The sequence below is a fragment of the Pipistrellus kuhlii genome, unplaced genomic scaffold (assembly GCF_014108245.1).
Source record: "Pipistrellus kuhlii isolate mPipKuh1 unplaced genomic scaffold, mPipKuh1.p scaffold_m20_p_52, whole genome shotgun sequence".
NCBI classification, from domain to species: domain Eukaryota; kingdom Metazoa; phylum Chordata; class Mammalia; order Chiroptera; family Vespertilionidae; genus Pipistrellus; species Pipistrellus kuhlii.
In genome coordinates, this window is record NW_023425554.1 from 653,369 (window position 1) to 669,040 (window position 15,672).

General features: G+C 39.3%; 1 protein-coding gene and 1 long non-coding RNA gene across 2 annotated transcripts; both read left to right on the forward strand.

The window, feature by feature from the left end:
• The first annotated feature begins 3,604 nt into the window (after positions 1 to 3,604).
• Positions 3,605 to 4,558, forward strand: LOC118706512 (olfactory receptor 7A10-like). The gene has a single exon (XM_045573544.1). The coding sequence runs from the start codon at positions 3,611 to 3,613 to the stop codon at positions 4,556 to 4,558; it is 948 nt and encodes a 315-aa protein (XP_045429500.1). The 5' UTR covers positions 3,605 to 3,610.
• Positions 4,559 to 12,028: 7,470 nt separating this feature from the next.
• Positions 12,029 to 12,424, forward strand: LOC118706571. The gene is made up of 2 exons (XR_004984058.2): positions 12,029 to 12,088; positions 12,312 to 12,424. It is a non-coding gene; the product is annotated as an uncharacterized LOC118706571 (long non-coding RNA).
• Positions 12,425 to 15,672: the final 3,248 nt, after the last annotated feature.

The following is a 15,672-nucleotide window of genomic DNA, read 5'->3' on the forward strand; positions in this document are numbered from 1 at the left end:
GAGTCTGAGAGTGCAGCAGATGCTGAGGGAAGATTCAAGGAAGGCATCCCAGAATTTCTCCCTGAGGTAACCTGAGAGCCTAACCAGGCCAACTCAGAGCTGAGCGACTGCCATATCTGTTTGCTGGGCAGGCGAATACATAGTTAATACAGTTAGCATGCTAAATTAGTTTTGTCCTGAAAACATTGCTGTTTGGCATAGAATTCCTTTTTATGTGTATAGATGGATTTAGGGGAATGGATGAAAATGTATTAATTTTGTGTGGTCTGTCGTATTGTGTCTTCTCCCATTACTTTTAACGTAAACAGTTCTACAATACATCTTTCACCTTGGCAAAAACATTCTTTTACATTCAGTCAATGATCTTTTCCATCCATTTTCTAAGTATAATCTATTGATGCTCACATAAGTACAAATTATAACTGTGGATACTGCTTACTCCACTGCAATTTAAAAGTATATTATTTTTGTATTTTTATTTGCACACCCTCGTCCATATATCTGGAATTGGAGGCTTATATTGATGTGATTAACGTTTTCTGGGGAGGGGGGGAGAGAGGGGTGGCACTTCTTTGTTTTACAAATTTTATTCAATTTTATTAATGCCATTATTTGAATACACGATATTTAACCACGTTTATATTCCCTGTCATTTAGTATATTATGAATATCCCATACCTTAAGGTTTTTCCACATAAAAGCACACATTTATAAAACTACATAAATGAACAAAGTCACCTCACATTATACAAAGAAGGCCCAGCATAATGAAATAAGTGTGCTATAATATCAAATTCTTAGGGGTAGATATCTAAAGAAAGGAGATCAATGGTTGTGGCATAAGCAGGATTTTGTTAAAAATGTTCAAAAGTGATTTGTTTGTTGACAAGGAACAGAACCAGGACTAGTGCCCACCAATCAGCTGTGTCACAAAAGAGATCAAAAATAGAAAAGATGCTATTGAGCCAAAAAACCACCAGAGTGATCTAATAATCATGGAAATCATGCAGGAACCACAATTAGATGAGAGGCTGGGGAGGACACTGTGATGAGGCCAGTGGAGCAGTGAGGGTCCAGTCAGTGTGTGGTCTCTTGAGTCAGAGGTAACTTCAGCATCCACACTGGCTCTCTCTTCTCTCTGCACCTGGCTCTCTGCTGGCTTTTCACTGTTATTTTCCCCTCATTATCAGGAAATGGTCTTTTAAGCTGTCCTAGCATTTATTGTGTTAAATTCCAGGTTTGTTTCACCTTTTCCCAAATAAGACATGCCTTTTACATTATGACCCAGCATTTTTGCATACACACACACACACACACACACACACACACACACACACATATGTGAATGATCAAAGGGAGCCATGAAATGATTGTGTGTATACCCTCACTATGTATGACACACTCAAACACTTTTTGTACCTCCTTGGTTCCATTCTATTTCATTCTTACAACTGTAATCTGACATCCTAATGTCTCCTGATCTCAGAATATGTAGAACACTCCTCAAGCCTGTCCTCCACACCTACTTCATAGAATCCTGTCATAGAATACATGTTTATTCAGCCACACTAAACCAAATCTGAAGGGGGAGAATGAGTTTGTATAACGTGCTGTATGCCTCAGGTACTCACAGACTAGCAGGGTAAAAACACATGGAGTTAAATAAAAGTCTCAACATGAGTGCCCTATCACTTAGACTAAGAGCATGAGAAAGTGACCTTTTCCTGTGCTAATGTCAGAAAAAGAAAAGGTTCATGAAGGAGAGGATCCAGTCTCTCTGAAAGACGAGTTAGAGTTTGGAGGATGGAGAGGGGGTGAAAATTCCAAAAAGACCAGTGGGTAGACCCCAAGCAGAGGAAAGCACCCCACAAAGGCTCTGAGCCCTGAAGCTGTGGTGTCAGGTGAAGCTGGAGTCAATCTCAATGTGTAGGAGATCAGTGTGAGAGAGGCCAGGGCTCTGTGAGGGTGGAGCTGGCTGAAAGTTCACAGACACTTAAACCTCGTGTTTGAAGCTACGGAATTTTGGCTTCTATCCCCGGTGAGGTATGACTAGGGGAGGAATTTTAATCAGAGAGTTCAATGATCAGCATTAAAGTTCTCTCAGAGTCAATGTGTGCATTTGGCTAGAGGGGTGCCCACCAGTTAGATGGGAGAGATGACAGGGAACTGAAATATGTCTGTGGAATTGGAGACCAAGGTGTTGGGAAGCAATAAAGACATTTGACAGGTAGAGTAATCAGCCTCATCCCATCACAGTGGTTACCATTCATTTACCAACAAGAAGGAAGTACACCAAGCTCTCTACCTACAGCACATTGATTATCTGTTCACCATCATCAACCGATGGATACTGCAATCTTCACCATCAGGTGAAGATATTAACAATTATTAGGCTATATCCCTAACCAGTTTGGCTCAGTGGATAGAGCATCAACCTGAGACTGAAGGGTCCCAGGTTCAATTCTGGTCAAGGACACATTACTGGATTGCAGGCTCCATACCCAATAAGGAGTGTGCAGAAGACAGCCAATCAATGATCCTCTTTCATCACTGATGTTTCTCTCTCTCTCTCTCTCTCTCTCTCTCTCTCTCTCTCTCTCTCTCTCTCTCTCTCTCTCTCTCCTTTTCTCTCTGACATCAATACAAATATATTTATTAGAAAAATACAAAGAGAGAATCTTAAAAGCCACAAGAGAAAAACAGTTAGTTACCTACAAGGAAGCACCCATATGACTCTCAGCATATTTCTCAACAGAAACATTGCAGGCCAGAACGGAGTGGTAAGAACTAATCAGTGATGAATATCAAGGTTATGCAACTGAGACTACACTACTCACCCATGTTACCATTTAAATTAAAGTTCAGATAAAGAGCTTCACATACAAAAAAAAAAAAAAAGCTAAAAGAGTTCATCATTATCAAACCAGTATTACATGAAATGATGAAGGGTATTCTTTAACAAAAAGAAGAAAAATAAGAGGAGGAAGAAGGGAGGAAAGAAAAGAAAGAGGGGGAAAAGGTGGGGAAGGAGGGAAAAAATGTAAAGAAAAAAATCAAAACATGAACAATAGAAAGGCAATAAAAATATATCAATAATTGAAACTAAAAATCAAAATAAATGAATGAAGAATCTAATGAACAAAATAGAATCAGAAGTATGGAAACATGAAACACACTGATGAATCTCAAGGGAAGGAGGAGAGTAGGAAAGAGATTAACCAAAGAACTTATGTGCATATATGCATTACCTATGGACACAGACATAGCATGGTGAAGGCCTGCAGTGGAGTGGGAACTGGGTAAAGAGGGTAAAGGGGTGAAAAGGGGGTACATTGTAATACTCTCGATTATAATGACTTTAAAACAAACAAACAAAAAACCTGGGTAATCCATGACCACCTTGGGGAAAAGATGTGAGGAGGACAGAAATTTCTAATCAGAGATGTCAAAGATTGGAGTGTGTGTCTTAAAGCGGATGATATGTTGAAAAAATAGCTATTAATTACTTAACTGCAAAATATAATTGTAGCATATCAACTATGTTAGTGATAGCCCTTTGTTTAAAAATTAATCATGCTATTTTTTCTTTACTGCTAGTCACCTACACTACATGAGACAAGGCAATGGTACCCCAATTTCAGAATTTCTTCTTCTGGGATTTTCAGAGGAACCAGAACTGCAGCCCCTCATATTTGGGCTTTTCCTCTCCATGTACCTGATCACTGTGTTAGGAAACCTGCTCATCATCCTGGCCATCAGCTCAGACTCCCACCTCCACACACCCATGTACTTCTTCCTCTCCAACCTGTCTTTGGTGGACATCTGTTTCACCTCCACCACCATCCCAAAGATGCTGGTGAACATCCAGACACAGAGCAGAGTCATCACCTATGCAGGCTGCATCACCCAGATTTATTTTTTCTTACTCTTTGCAGTGTTGGATGACTTCCTCTTGACCGTGATGGCCTATGACCGCTTTGTGGCCATCTGCCGCCCTTTGCACTACATAGTCATCATGAACCCCCGGCTCTGTGGACTGCTGGTTCTGGTGTCCTGGATCATGAGTGCCCTGAATTCCCTGTTACAAAATGTAATGGTGTTGAAGCTGTCCTTCTGTACAGATATTGAAATCACACACTTTTATTGTGAAATGAAACAGGTTGTCCAACTTGCCTGTTCTGACACCTTTCTTAATAACATGGTGATGTATTTTGTAACTGCACTACTGGGTGGTGGTCCCCTCGTTGGTATCATTTACTCTTACTCTAAGATAGTGTCCTCCATACGTGCGATCCCATCAGCTCAGGGGAAGTATAAGGCATTTTCTACCTGTGCCTCTCACCTCTCAGTTGTCTCCTTATTTTATGGTTCGAGCCTAGGAGTGTACCTCAGCTCTGCTGCCTCCCACAGCTCACATTCAAGTGCAGCAGCCTCAGTGATGTATGCTGTGGCCACACCCATGCTGAATCCCTTCATCTACAGTCTTAGAAACAAGGACATAAAGAGGGCCCTGAAAAGATTCTATGGGATGGCAGGGACAAAAGGTCAATCATCCTGATGTAGAAAAAATGCTCCAAGACCCAGAACCAGAAATTGAGATTCTCTCATCAGATTGTAGTTTTCAGATTTGGTCCTTGTATTCTGTCCTTGAATTTCCTTAGTTTGTTTCAATTCTTCTATACAATTTAGTAACCATTTTAGTAAGCTTTCTGCTTTGTCTGTTATATGGACAGTTCTTCCCTTTGTGGTTTCTTTTTGTTTTGGTTTGTTTGTTTGTTTGTTTGTTTTTACCCTCACAAAGTTTTTCCCAATCTTGATCAGAAATTTTTGGAAGTTTTCATTTAATCACTGACAACATTGATGTCTTAACAATAATTTCTTCTCAAATGACATGTATCATTGTAAGTAATTTGTTCTTATGTTCACCATCTGTCCCTCATTCTTTGGACATCAGTACCTTAACTGATCTTCCTCATACTGTCCACTTTATGATTGTTCACTATAAGTCTCATAAGTCTCATTCTTTTGATAGTGATGCAATAAGATAAGAATGCCTGTGCACTGGCCTGGGTCCTACTACTTATTCCTCAACCAGAGCCATTGTTATGACTAGATGGGTTCTTATGATTCTTACTATGATAGCAACAACCATCATAGAGTTATGAAAATGTAAGTTTTATTACTCACAGGTGTAGCATGCCCACATGCCACACAGGAAAGTGTGTGTGTGTGTGTGTGTGTGTGTGTGTGTATGTGTGAAAGATAGACATACAAACAGAGAGATAGAAAATGGACTTTGGCCGAAATCGGTTTGGCTCAATGGTAGAGCATCGATCTGCAGACTGAAAGGTCCCAGATTTGATTCCGGTCAAGGGCATGTACTTTGGTTGCGGGCACATCCCCAGTAGGGGGTGTGCAAGAGGCAGCTGGTCGATGTTTCTCTCTCAACGACGTTTCTAGCTCTCTATCTCTCTCCCTTTCTCTCTGTTAAAAATCAATAAAAAATATATTTTTAAAAAAAAAGAAAGAAAGAAAGAAAGAAAATGGACTTTGACTGAAGGGCTTTCCCTATATTGACGTCCAAGACAGGATGGCTAGGCTTCTGTGGGTTCACTTTTTCTTTAAAACAGAAGAGTTGGAATTAGGGCAGGGGAAGGAAAAGCAGGCTCACCCTGGTGGTCAGTCATCTAGGTTACGCAGGGTTTTCTACAAGTGGAATTTTATAATATGTTAATCTTGTGTGAAACATCACAAAAATTCTGTGTTTAATTCCAAATAAACTTTGCTTCCTAAATATATATCCATTGTTTAATATGAATCTCCTTCCTTTGCTTGTATTGAAATTGCTTCTCATTAAAAATAGAATTGCATATATTTCAAGTTCCAAATCAAATGAAAAATAAAAAGAGAACTTTGTGGGTGGTGGCAACATATATAATAGCAGTGTGGCAACTTATATAATAGCAGTGTCACACAACTGGCAATATGATTATCTGAGATGGATGTCTCTGAAAAAAAGTTTCGTCAAGTACTTGTGCTCCACAAACATGCTCCCGTATTTCATTTATAATTTCCAGGTTTTATTTTCTTATTTAGATGAGGGTCCAATTGTGGCGATTATAATAAAGACCACAAGGGTCATCTAGTCACAATATTGACTCTTGTCTCAGAAAAACTAGTAGAACCAGGACAGTGGCCAGGCATTCCTACCTACTGCATCATTATCAATAGACTGAGATTTATAGGGAACATTCATGAAGGATCAAAGTTACTGGCAAAACTTGATTACCAAATATCTATCTCCCAGTGGAATCCACTTGGAAGCATACATGAGAGGTTCACAGACAGAAAGAGACAGTGAGGTACCATTTATATGACACTCTGAGCTAAAGATGAGGTAAAGCACCTGGAGCTACAGAAGGGAGGAAGGACATTGTAGGACAATAAGAAAAAAAGATGGTCAGTAATTAGAAATTTGCAACCACTGTGGAGAACAATATGGAATTTCCTCAAAAAAATAAAAAATGGAACCCCCATTATATTCTTTAATTGAATTTATTAGGGTGATGTTGGTTTGCAAAACCATGCAGGCTTCAAGTATACAACTCAAGGAAACATCATCTGCACACTGCCTTGTGAGGCCATCATCCCAAACAAAGTCTCTTCCATTCCATTTCCGCCCTCTTTGCCCATCTCCCCCTAGCCTCCACCCCCCTTCTTTCTGGCTATCATCACACTGTTATCTGTGTCTGTGTGCTATGTATATATGTTTTTGGCTAATCCCTTCACCTTCTTTCTTCCAGTCCCACTTTCCCCTCTCCTCTGACAGCCATCAGTCTGTTCCAAGTATCCACGTCAATATTTCTATTTTGTTCTTAAGTTGATTTTGTCCTATAGATTCCACATATAAGTGAGATCACATGGTATTTAACTTTCTCTGATTGGCTGATTTCACTTAGCATAATAATCTCCAGGTCCAAGGGTGCACAGAATAGTAGTGGGGTGCCAGAGGCTAAAGCAAACAGCAGTTAGCATTTTAACGCAAAAAGAAACATTGGAATGCCAATGGACTTTGATATTTAGCAGGACTAAAAATCAACATAGTATTACCCTGCTGTAGGCTCAATGGCTCCAGGCAATTTCCTAACCTGATCATCTTTATACTGTTTACCAAACTTTATCTTTGATCTGCCTGTATGCATTGCTAAAGAGAAAATGTGTGTTCAAGTAAATAAAAAACAGATCAGGTCAGAGGTCAGTGTGTCCCTTCAAGAAAGAGGTCTCCACCTGGCCTCCAAGGCCTTCTAAATTCATATTTCTTGTCTAGTACTTTCATTTGTGAATCTGCCCTGCTTTCAGATCCTGACCCCTGCCTCGAAGGTGGTGGCATTGGTGTAGGTGGATCTTTATTGCCCCTCCTCTCAGATCCAAACTGGCAATACAAGTAAAACTATATTGGGGAACATTCACTCTGAATTAGCAACTGAAGACTAGCTGAAGAAGAGACTTTTAAAAATAAATAAATAAATAAATAAATAAACCTTTTATTTATTTTTTAAATTATTTTTTCTAATTTTTTAATTTTTAATATATATTTTTATTGTTAACAGATTACAAATGTCTCCCACTTCCCCACCCTTTTTATCCCCTTCCTCCCAGCCTCTACCTCCCCTCCTTCTCCCAGGTCTTCATCACTCTATTGCCTGTGTCCATGGACTATGCATGTAAGTATATAAGCCCTTTGGTTTGTCTCTTCTCATCCTCCCATCCCCACATCGAGGTATGTCAGTTTGTTCCATGCCTTCATGCTTCAGGCCTTATTTTGTTGGTCAATTCATTTTGTTCATTAGATTCCATTCCAATAAGTAAGATCATGTGATATTTGTCTTTCTCAGATTGGCTTATTTCACTTAGCATATTAGTCTCCAGGTCCATCCATGCTGTCCCAAAGAATAAGGGATCCCTCTTTTTTACAGCTGCATAGTATTCCATTGTGTAAATGTCCCACAGCTTTTTCATCCATTCCTCTACCGATGGGCATTTAGGCTGTTTCCAAATCTTAGCGATTGTAAATAACATAGCTTAGGTGGCCTATGAAAATAGAGAACAAAGACCCAATTAAAGCCATTGTGCCAACTAAACCCAAGGATAAATGAAGTCAAACAAATAACAAAACCCCATTAAAGCCAGACAGACCTAAGATAAAAGTAAAAGAGTAAATCAGACCAAAGAATAAACCAAAAGTCCCCTATGCACTCATTTTGATGCGTCAGCATATTGCAAATGCACCTGGAAAGCTGATGAACATTCTACTGAATTCTCCCCTAGATTCTTGCCTGCAGGGGTTAGGGGGGGAGGATAAAAAGCCCTCAGGACAAAGACTCCATGTGAGCTTGCCCTGAAGCACACCCATGCCCCTTCCCAGGCATGAACTTTTCATTTCTAAGGGTCCCTACACGACTTGCATCCAGGGGAACATGGGCAGTGGTAGCTCCACCCCTGATCCTGTCTCCCAGGCCCCCTCTACCTCTGACCTCTCAGTGAGCTAAAGCAGCCCCGCTAGGCTCCCTTCTTTCCTATAACATTTCTTAGAGAGCCAAGAAAACAGCCTAGTCAGAGGAATGGCCCTCCGAGGGCGCATCTCTCCTCTCCCCTTACCATCTCAACCAAACAGCCACCTGCAATTCAATAAAGACGTCCCTGCTCAGCACCAATGCACGCCTGAGAGACCTGCGCCCTGGAACAACTAAGGCGGGCTCCCTGGCCAAACAGGGCAGCGTGTCTGCTGTCTGCGCGGCAGGAAACTGGCAGTTATGGGCACTTCCCTCAGCTGGCTGGGAGGAACAGAGAGCTAACCCAGCAAGTGACTAGCTGATGGAGTTGCCACTGGCGTGACGGCACTATGTGGTCGTGCACGCAAGCAGTGTGTGTCTGAAGCGTGAGGGCATGTTGGGAATGGAGTCTCAGTTGCACGCGTGAGCTGAGAGCCAGCAGACACCCGCCCTGCAGAGCTGCTCTGCACGGCTGGGCCTGGCTGCGGGCTTTCAGGCAAAGGAAGGAAATCGCAGAGCCCTGCCACTGATTAGACTCCCAAATCTCGCTTCCCATCGCCTTTGGCGTTGGCTCCAGGAATGGATTGTCTGTAGGCCAAGAGCTGTTGCAGGAGAAACACAATTTCCCTCTGTGACTGAACCCCAGGAGGGGTGCTTGGGCTGGACCTGCAGAGGTCAGGAGTAGCCATCAGGGGAAAACAAACCCTAGCCTCAAGCAACAAAGATGGTAAGTGCTACGGACGCCCCAGGAGGCTCAAAACTGTGAGACCACAGAGGATTAAAAATCTTGCAATTCAGTGCCATCTACTGGAACAGAGTAGAAAGACCTCCTCAGAGTTAAATGGAAAGCAAAGAACAGTGAATGCGTAAGCAATCACAACAACAAGGATGACCAGAAAGATAAAGAAAAAGTCCCCAGAAAACAGACTGGAACACATGGAATGATGCAAGTTGAATGACAGAGATTTCATGGGTGCAGTTCTGAAAATACTCAATGAGATGCGAGAAAATGCTGAAAGGCAATTCAAGGCACTCAGAAAACAAATCAATGGACAAAATGAGTATTTCTCCAAAGAAATTGAATTTAAAAAAAAAAAAGAATCAAGCAGAAACCCTGGAAATGAAGCAGGCAGTTAAAGAAATTAAGAGTGAGCTGATGCGCATAGAAAATAGAACCAACCAGTTAGAGGAAAGAATTTGTGCTATTGAAGATAGGAATCAGCCCCTAAGGTTGATTAGACTCACTAAGGAAAAAAGGGGGAAGACCCATATACAAAATCAGAAATGAGAAAGGAGAAATCACCACAGACGTCACAAATATACAAAGGATCATACTAGAATATTATGAAAGCCTTTATACCACCAAATTCGATAACCTAGAAGAAACTGATAAATTCCTAGAAATATATAACCTTCCTAGACTAAATCATGAAGAACTGGAAAATCTAAATAGGCCCATCAGCAGGGAGGAAATTGAAACAACCATCAAAAACATCCCAAAAAGCAAAAGTCCAGGACCAGATGGTTTCACCAGTGAATTCTACCAAAGGTACAAGGAAGAATTAAAACCTATTCTTTTCAAACTCTTTCAAAAAATTGAATAAGAAGCAATACTTCCTAACACATTCTATAAAGCCAATATAACCCTGATACCAAAACCTGGCAAAGATAACACACAAAAAAAGAAAACTACAAACCAATATCCCTGATGAATATAGACACAAAAATCCTAAACAAAACACTAACTAATCGAACATAGTAGTACATCCAAAAAATAATACATCATGATCAAGTGAGATTCATTTCAGGGGTACAAGGATGGTTCAACATCCCCAAATCAATCAACATAGTACACCACATTAACAAAAGAAAGGATAAAAATCATATGATCTTGTCAATAGATGCAGAAAAAAACATTTGATAGGATACAAAATCAATTTATTATTTAAATGCTCAATAAAATAGGAATAGAAGGAAAGTACCTCAACATAATAAAGGCCATATATGATAAACCCTCAGCCAATATTATTCCTTTTGCAATAGCAACCAAAAGAATAAAATACCTAGGAATAAACTCAACAAAGAATGTGAGAGACCTACATAATTAAAATTACAAAACATTATTAAAAGAGATTGAAAAAGTCACAAAGAAATGGAAAAATATCCTGTATTCACGGATTGGAAGAATCAACATAGTTAAAATGGCCATTTTATCCAAAGCAATATACAGATTTAATGCAATCCGCATCAAAACCCCAATGTCATTTTTTAGAGAAATAGAATGAGAAATCATTAGATATGTAGGGAAGCACAAAAGACCCAGAAAAGCCAAAACAATCCTCGGGGGGGGGGGGGGGGAATAACAAGGCTGGAGGTGTCATGCTACCTGATTTCAAAACATACTGCAGAGCTACAATACTCCAAACAACATGGTATTGGAAGAGAAACAGTTACGCAGATCAATGGAACAGAATAGAGAGCCCAGCTATAAAACCACACATATATGGACAGATAATTTTTTACAAAGGATCCAGAAATGCATATTGGAGTAAAAATAGTCTCTTCAATAAATGGTGCTGGAAAGCCACATGCAAAGGAATGAAACTGGAAAGCCACATGCAAAGGGATGAAACTGGGTTGCAGTCTGTCCCATGTACAAAAATTAACTCAAAAATGGATCAAAGACTAAGACGCAAAACTATGAGTCACATAGAGAGAAATATAGTACCAAATTTATGGGCCTGGATGGTAGAGAACATTTTATTGATTTGGCCCTATAGGCTAGGGAAGTAAAGGCAAAAATAAATGAATGGGATTATATCAAACTGAAGAGCTTCTTCACAGCAAAAGAAATGGGCAACAAAACAAACAGGCAGCCAAACAGATGGGAGATAATATTTGCAAACAGTAGCTCAGACAAAGGTTTAATTTCCAAAATATATAAAGAACTCATAAAACTCAACACCAAACAAATGAGCAATCCGATCAAAAAGTGGTCAGAGGACCTGAAAATACACCTCTCCCAAGAAGACATACAATAGCCAATAGATAGTAGTATATGAAAAGATGTTCAACCTCACTGGCAATTAGGGAAATGCAAATTAAAACTACAATGAGACATCACCTTACACCAGTTAGAGTGGCCATTATCAACAAGACAAGCAACAACACGTTTTGGAGAGGTTGTGGGAAAAAGGGAATCCTCATTCATTACTAATGGGAATGTAGACTGGTACAACCACTATAGAAAGCAGTCTGACAATTCCTTAAAAATTAAAAATAGAGCTACCCAACAACCTCACTCCTGGGCATGCACCCGAAAAACTCACAATCATTTATATGCAAAGATATATGCACCCCTAAGTTCATTGCAGCATTATTCATGGTGGCTACGACTTGGAAACAGCCAAAGTACCCTGCGATGGAGGACTGGATAATGATGTGGTGTATACACAATGGAGTACTACGTGGCCATAAGAAAGGATGAAATAGCATATTTACAACAACATGGATGGGCCTTGAAAACATTATGCTAGGTCAGTGGTCGGCAAATTCATTAGTCAACAGAGCCAAATATCAATTGTACAGTGATTAAAATTTCTTTTGAGAGAGCCACATTTTTCAAACTCAAACTTCTTCTAATGCCACTTCTTCAAAATAGACTCGCCCAGGCCATGGTATTTTGTGGAAGAGCCACACTCAAGGGGCCAAAGAGCCTCATGTGGCTCGAGAGACACAGTTTGCCGACCACGATGCTAGGTGAATAAGTCAGACAGAAAAAGCTAAGAACTATATGATTTCACTCATATGTTGAATATAAAACTGAATCTTATGAACACAAACAGTAGTGTGGCGGTTGCCAGAGGGAGGGGGTGGGGGAAGAGTGGGGTCCTAATATGAGGTGACAGGAGGAGATTTGACTTTGGGTGGTGGACACGTGGTCCTATATACAGATTTTGTAACTTAGTAATCCACACATGAAATCTATATGTTTATGCTGACTAATGTCATCCCAATAAAATTTAATTAAAAAAATAAAACATCCTAAGATGATCTCAAAAAAAAAAATCATGTACCACCTAGAGTCTAGGTCCTAGACTCTCTCCTGTTGTTTCTTCTACCCGTGTTTCTTCCTTTGTTTCACTGTCCCCAGCGTTAATAAACATACTCTCAAGTCCACCTGGACTCATGTTGTGAAATCTTTCCTACAGGAAATCAGGGACCCGCACACTACAGGCCAGCCTGAGGCAAACCCACTCCAGTAATAAAGGGATGGGATAAATGTAGCTGGCCTCTAAAATGACCCCAAGGGAACAAAACTGGAAGAAAAAAGGTTCTGTTTTGTTTTTGTTCCTTCACTCATGGGAACGAAATTGCTCAGAGAATAGGATAACCATGGAACAATTATTTTAATGAAGATTTGTGAGAATCCAATCCCTAAAGCCCCAGAAACAGTACTATCTCCCTTACTTCTCTCACCTACAGATCAACTACTCCAGGAAGGAGGGAGTCTGTGCTTTTCAGAGCACAGATGCCTGATTCCTCCTCCCTGCCCTTCCTTGGAGCTGGGTTAAATACCCATGACCTAGGGAAGGAAGGACCAAGGAAACTAGTGGTTCGGCAATACCATCAGATATCTGCTGTGGCAAACAGGTATGGAGGCACACAGAGCTCTAAAGGATGAACTTTGATGGTACCAACGGGGATAGCACAATAATGAGAATCCATTTACTTATGCAATACAATTCCTTTATCTCTCCATTTCTCTTTCTCTCAGCTTCCATTTCTCCCTCTTCTGGGATTCAATTCCAAGGATCTCTGACCACTATAAAGGAAATACTTTCTCTCTGCCCCCAACATCTGTCAAGAGTTTCATACCCAGCCACCTTAGCCATTTATTCAGGAGCCACTACAAATTCCTCTATCAAAGATTTACCCATAATATTCTTCTATCTATAAAACTGTATTCAGTCATTTACTCACTCCTTCATTCAAACAAGAAACATTCTCTGGAATTCTGCCTAGTGAGGATTTATAAGTTTATTCATGCCTCTTGTGATCTCAAGTTAACTAATCTTTCTGTGTCTTAGTTTCCACATTTGTAAAATGAGAATACTGAGAGTATCCTCTTCATAAGGATAATATGAAAACTAAACAAAAAGATAAACAATGGGAAGATTTTTGTGTCTATCACCTAGTGAACATCTATACATTTCAATTGTCACCATTGTATTATTGTAAGCAAAAATCATTGTTAAAATTAAAAAAAAATCGTAATGATAATAAAAATAAGCCAAGGCATATAAAATATAGCACAAGTACTCAACAGATGGAGAGCCTCAAGAAACTTTAGCTAATTTAGTAAATTTATCACTCTCATTTTTGTGTATTTGCAAGTTTCCAGTACCTGTTTCAAGACATTTAAATTTTTGTTAATATGTGAAATAATTATAATCTATTTTCTAAGAGATTTTCCTAAACATGTAAGCACTGCTGGAGTTTTGTGTGTTTTTTTCCCCTTGCACCCACTTTTTGTTAATTTTTATTTTTGGATAATTTTAAATTTATAAAAAATTTACAAAGACAGTACAGTGAGTTCCCATAATTATGAAATGTTTTGGAACAAGATGGAAACAATGGTTGCAAAACATTCTGAAAATACTTTATGTCACTGAATGCCACTTTAAAATGGCTACTGGTGCCCTGGCCACGTGGCTCAGTTGGCTGGATCTTTGACCCATACATCAAAAGGTTGTCGGTTCAATTCTCCATCAGGCCACATACCTAGGTTGCAGTTTGATCCCCTGTTTTGTGTAACCGTCTTGCTAAGACTATGCACAGCTAAAGGAGGTTTTCAGCTGCCAATTCATTATCTCCAGCTCATGCATCATCTTTAAACAACGGAGAGTTGCCTTTTCATTATTAGGTCTCTTATATCTGTTTCTCCTTGCATAGCATTGGTTGAAACTTCCCAAGAGTTAATAAATAACATTAATGATGGCAGACTTTCTTTTCTTCTTTAATACTTGAAGGAGAATTCTTCTATTGTTCCTGCCAGAAGATCCCATTTTTGGTGGCAAGGTGGTGAGTTTTAATGTGTATTTAATTCCTTCCTGCATTGTTATCCTACATCCTGAATCAACTTTGGAAACTCATATTTTCTTAGAAAACAAATTCATAATATTACTTACTGAGTGAATTTAAGCATTTCCTTACCTTTGTATTCATTTTTCTCATTCCTAATTTTAGGCATTTCTGCTCTTTCTCTCTTTTTGTCTTTTTTTTATTAGACTTCTGTCTAATTTTGTCTGTTTGTTTGCTTTTGCCAAGAATTAGCTTTACATTTTATTTTTCAGTTTTAAAATTTTTCGTCTGTTTAATGCATGAACTCTGTTTTTACCTTAACTTTCTGCTATACCTAGGTTTGTTTTTTTAACATCTTCACATTTTATTAAGTGTTTCTTTCTTGAAGATAGACTGCATGTGTGTTCATTTATACTTTTGAATGAAGTAATAGAAGAAAGTAGGTCTAAAAATCAAGATTCATGTTACCACTCAAAGATTATTCTTGTCCTATTTTGGTGTATCTTGCTTTAGATCAGTTTTTCTTGATGTTGTGCAAATATGTGTTTAAACATGAAAGATATGTATGCTGTTTTGATTTCTCCAATCTGGGAACGTAGACAAAGTATCCTTTTATTGTTATTTCTCTTGCCACATGATGAATTTTGCATTTTTCTTTCTTTTTTAAAAAGGCTTCTTAATTCCCTCAGTGAAAAAGGTGTCTACTTTAATTTTACCCTTGTAAATTTAGAGTAGAATAAAAATTTTCTCAAATATTTAATTACTCTTTTTTTGTGGTTGTTAATCCTCGCCGGGGATATTTTTCCCATTGATTTTTTTTAGAGAATGGAAGGGAGGGGGAGAGACAGAGAGAGAGAAACATCACTGTGAGAGAGACACATCGATTGGTTGTCTCCCAGGGCTTGGCACTGAATCTGCAAAGGAGGCACATGCCCTTGACCTGAGACCCTTCAGTCTGCAGGCCAACGCTCTAACCACTGAACAAACCAGCTAAGTCACCCTTATGTTTCATTTTATGAATCATTAACAATGCATG

What these genes read in the sequence shown, in the direction of transcription:
- LOC118706512 (XM_045573544.1), top strand. Translation starts at nt 3,611, where the DNA reads ATGAGACAAGGCAATGGTACCCCAATTTCAGAATTTCTTCTTCTGGGA.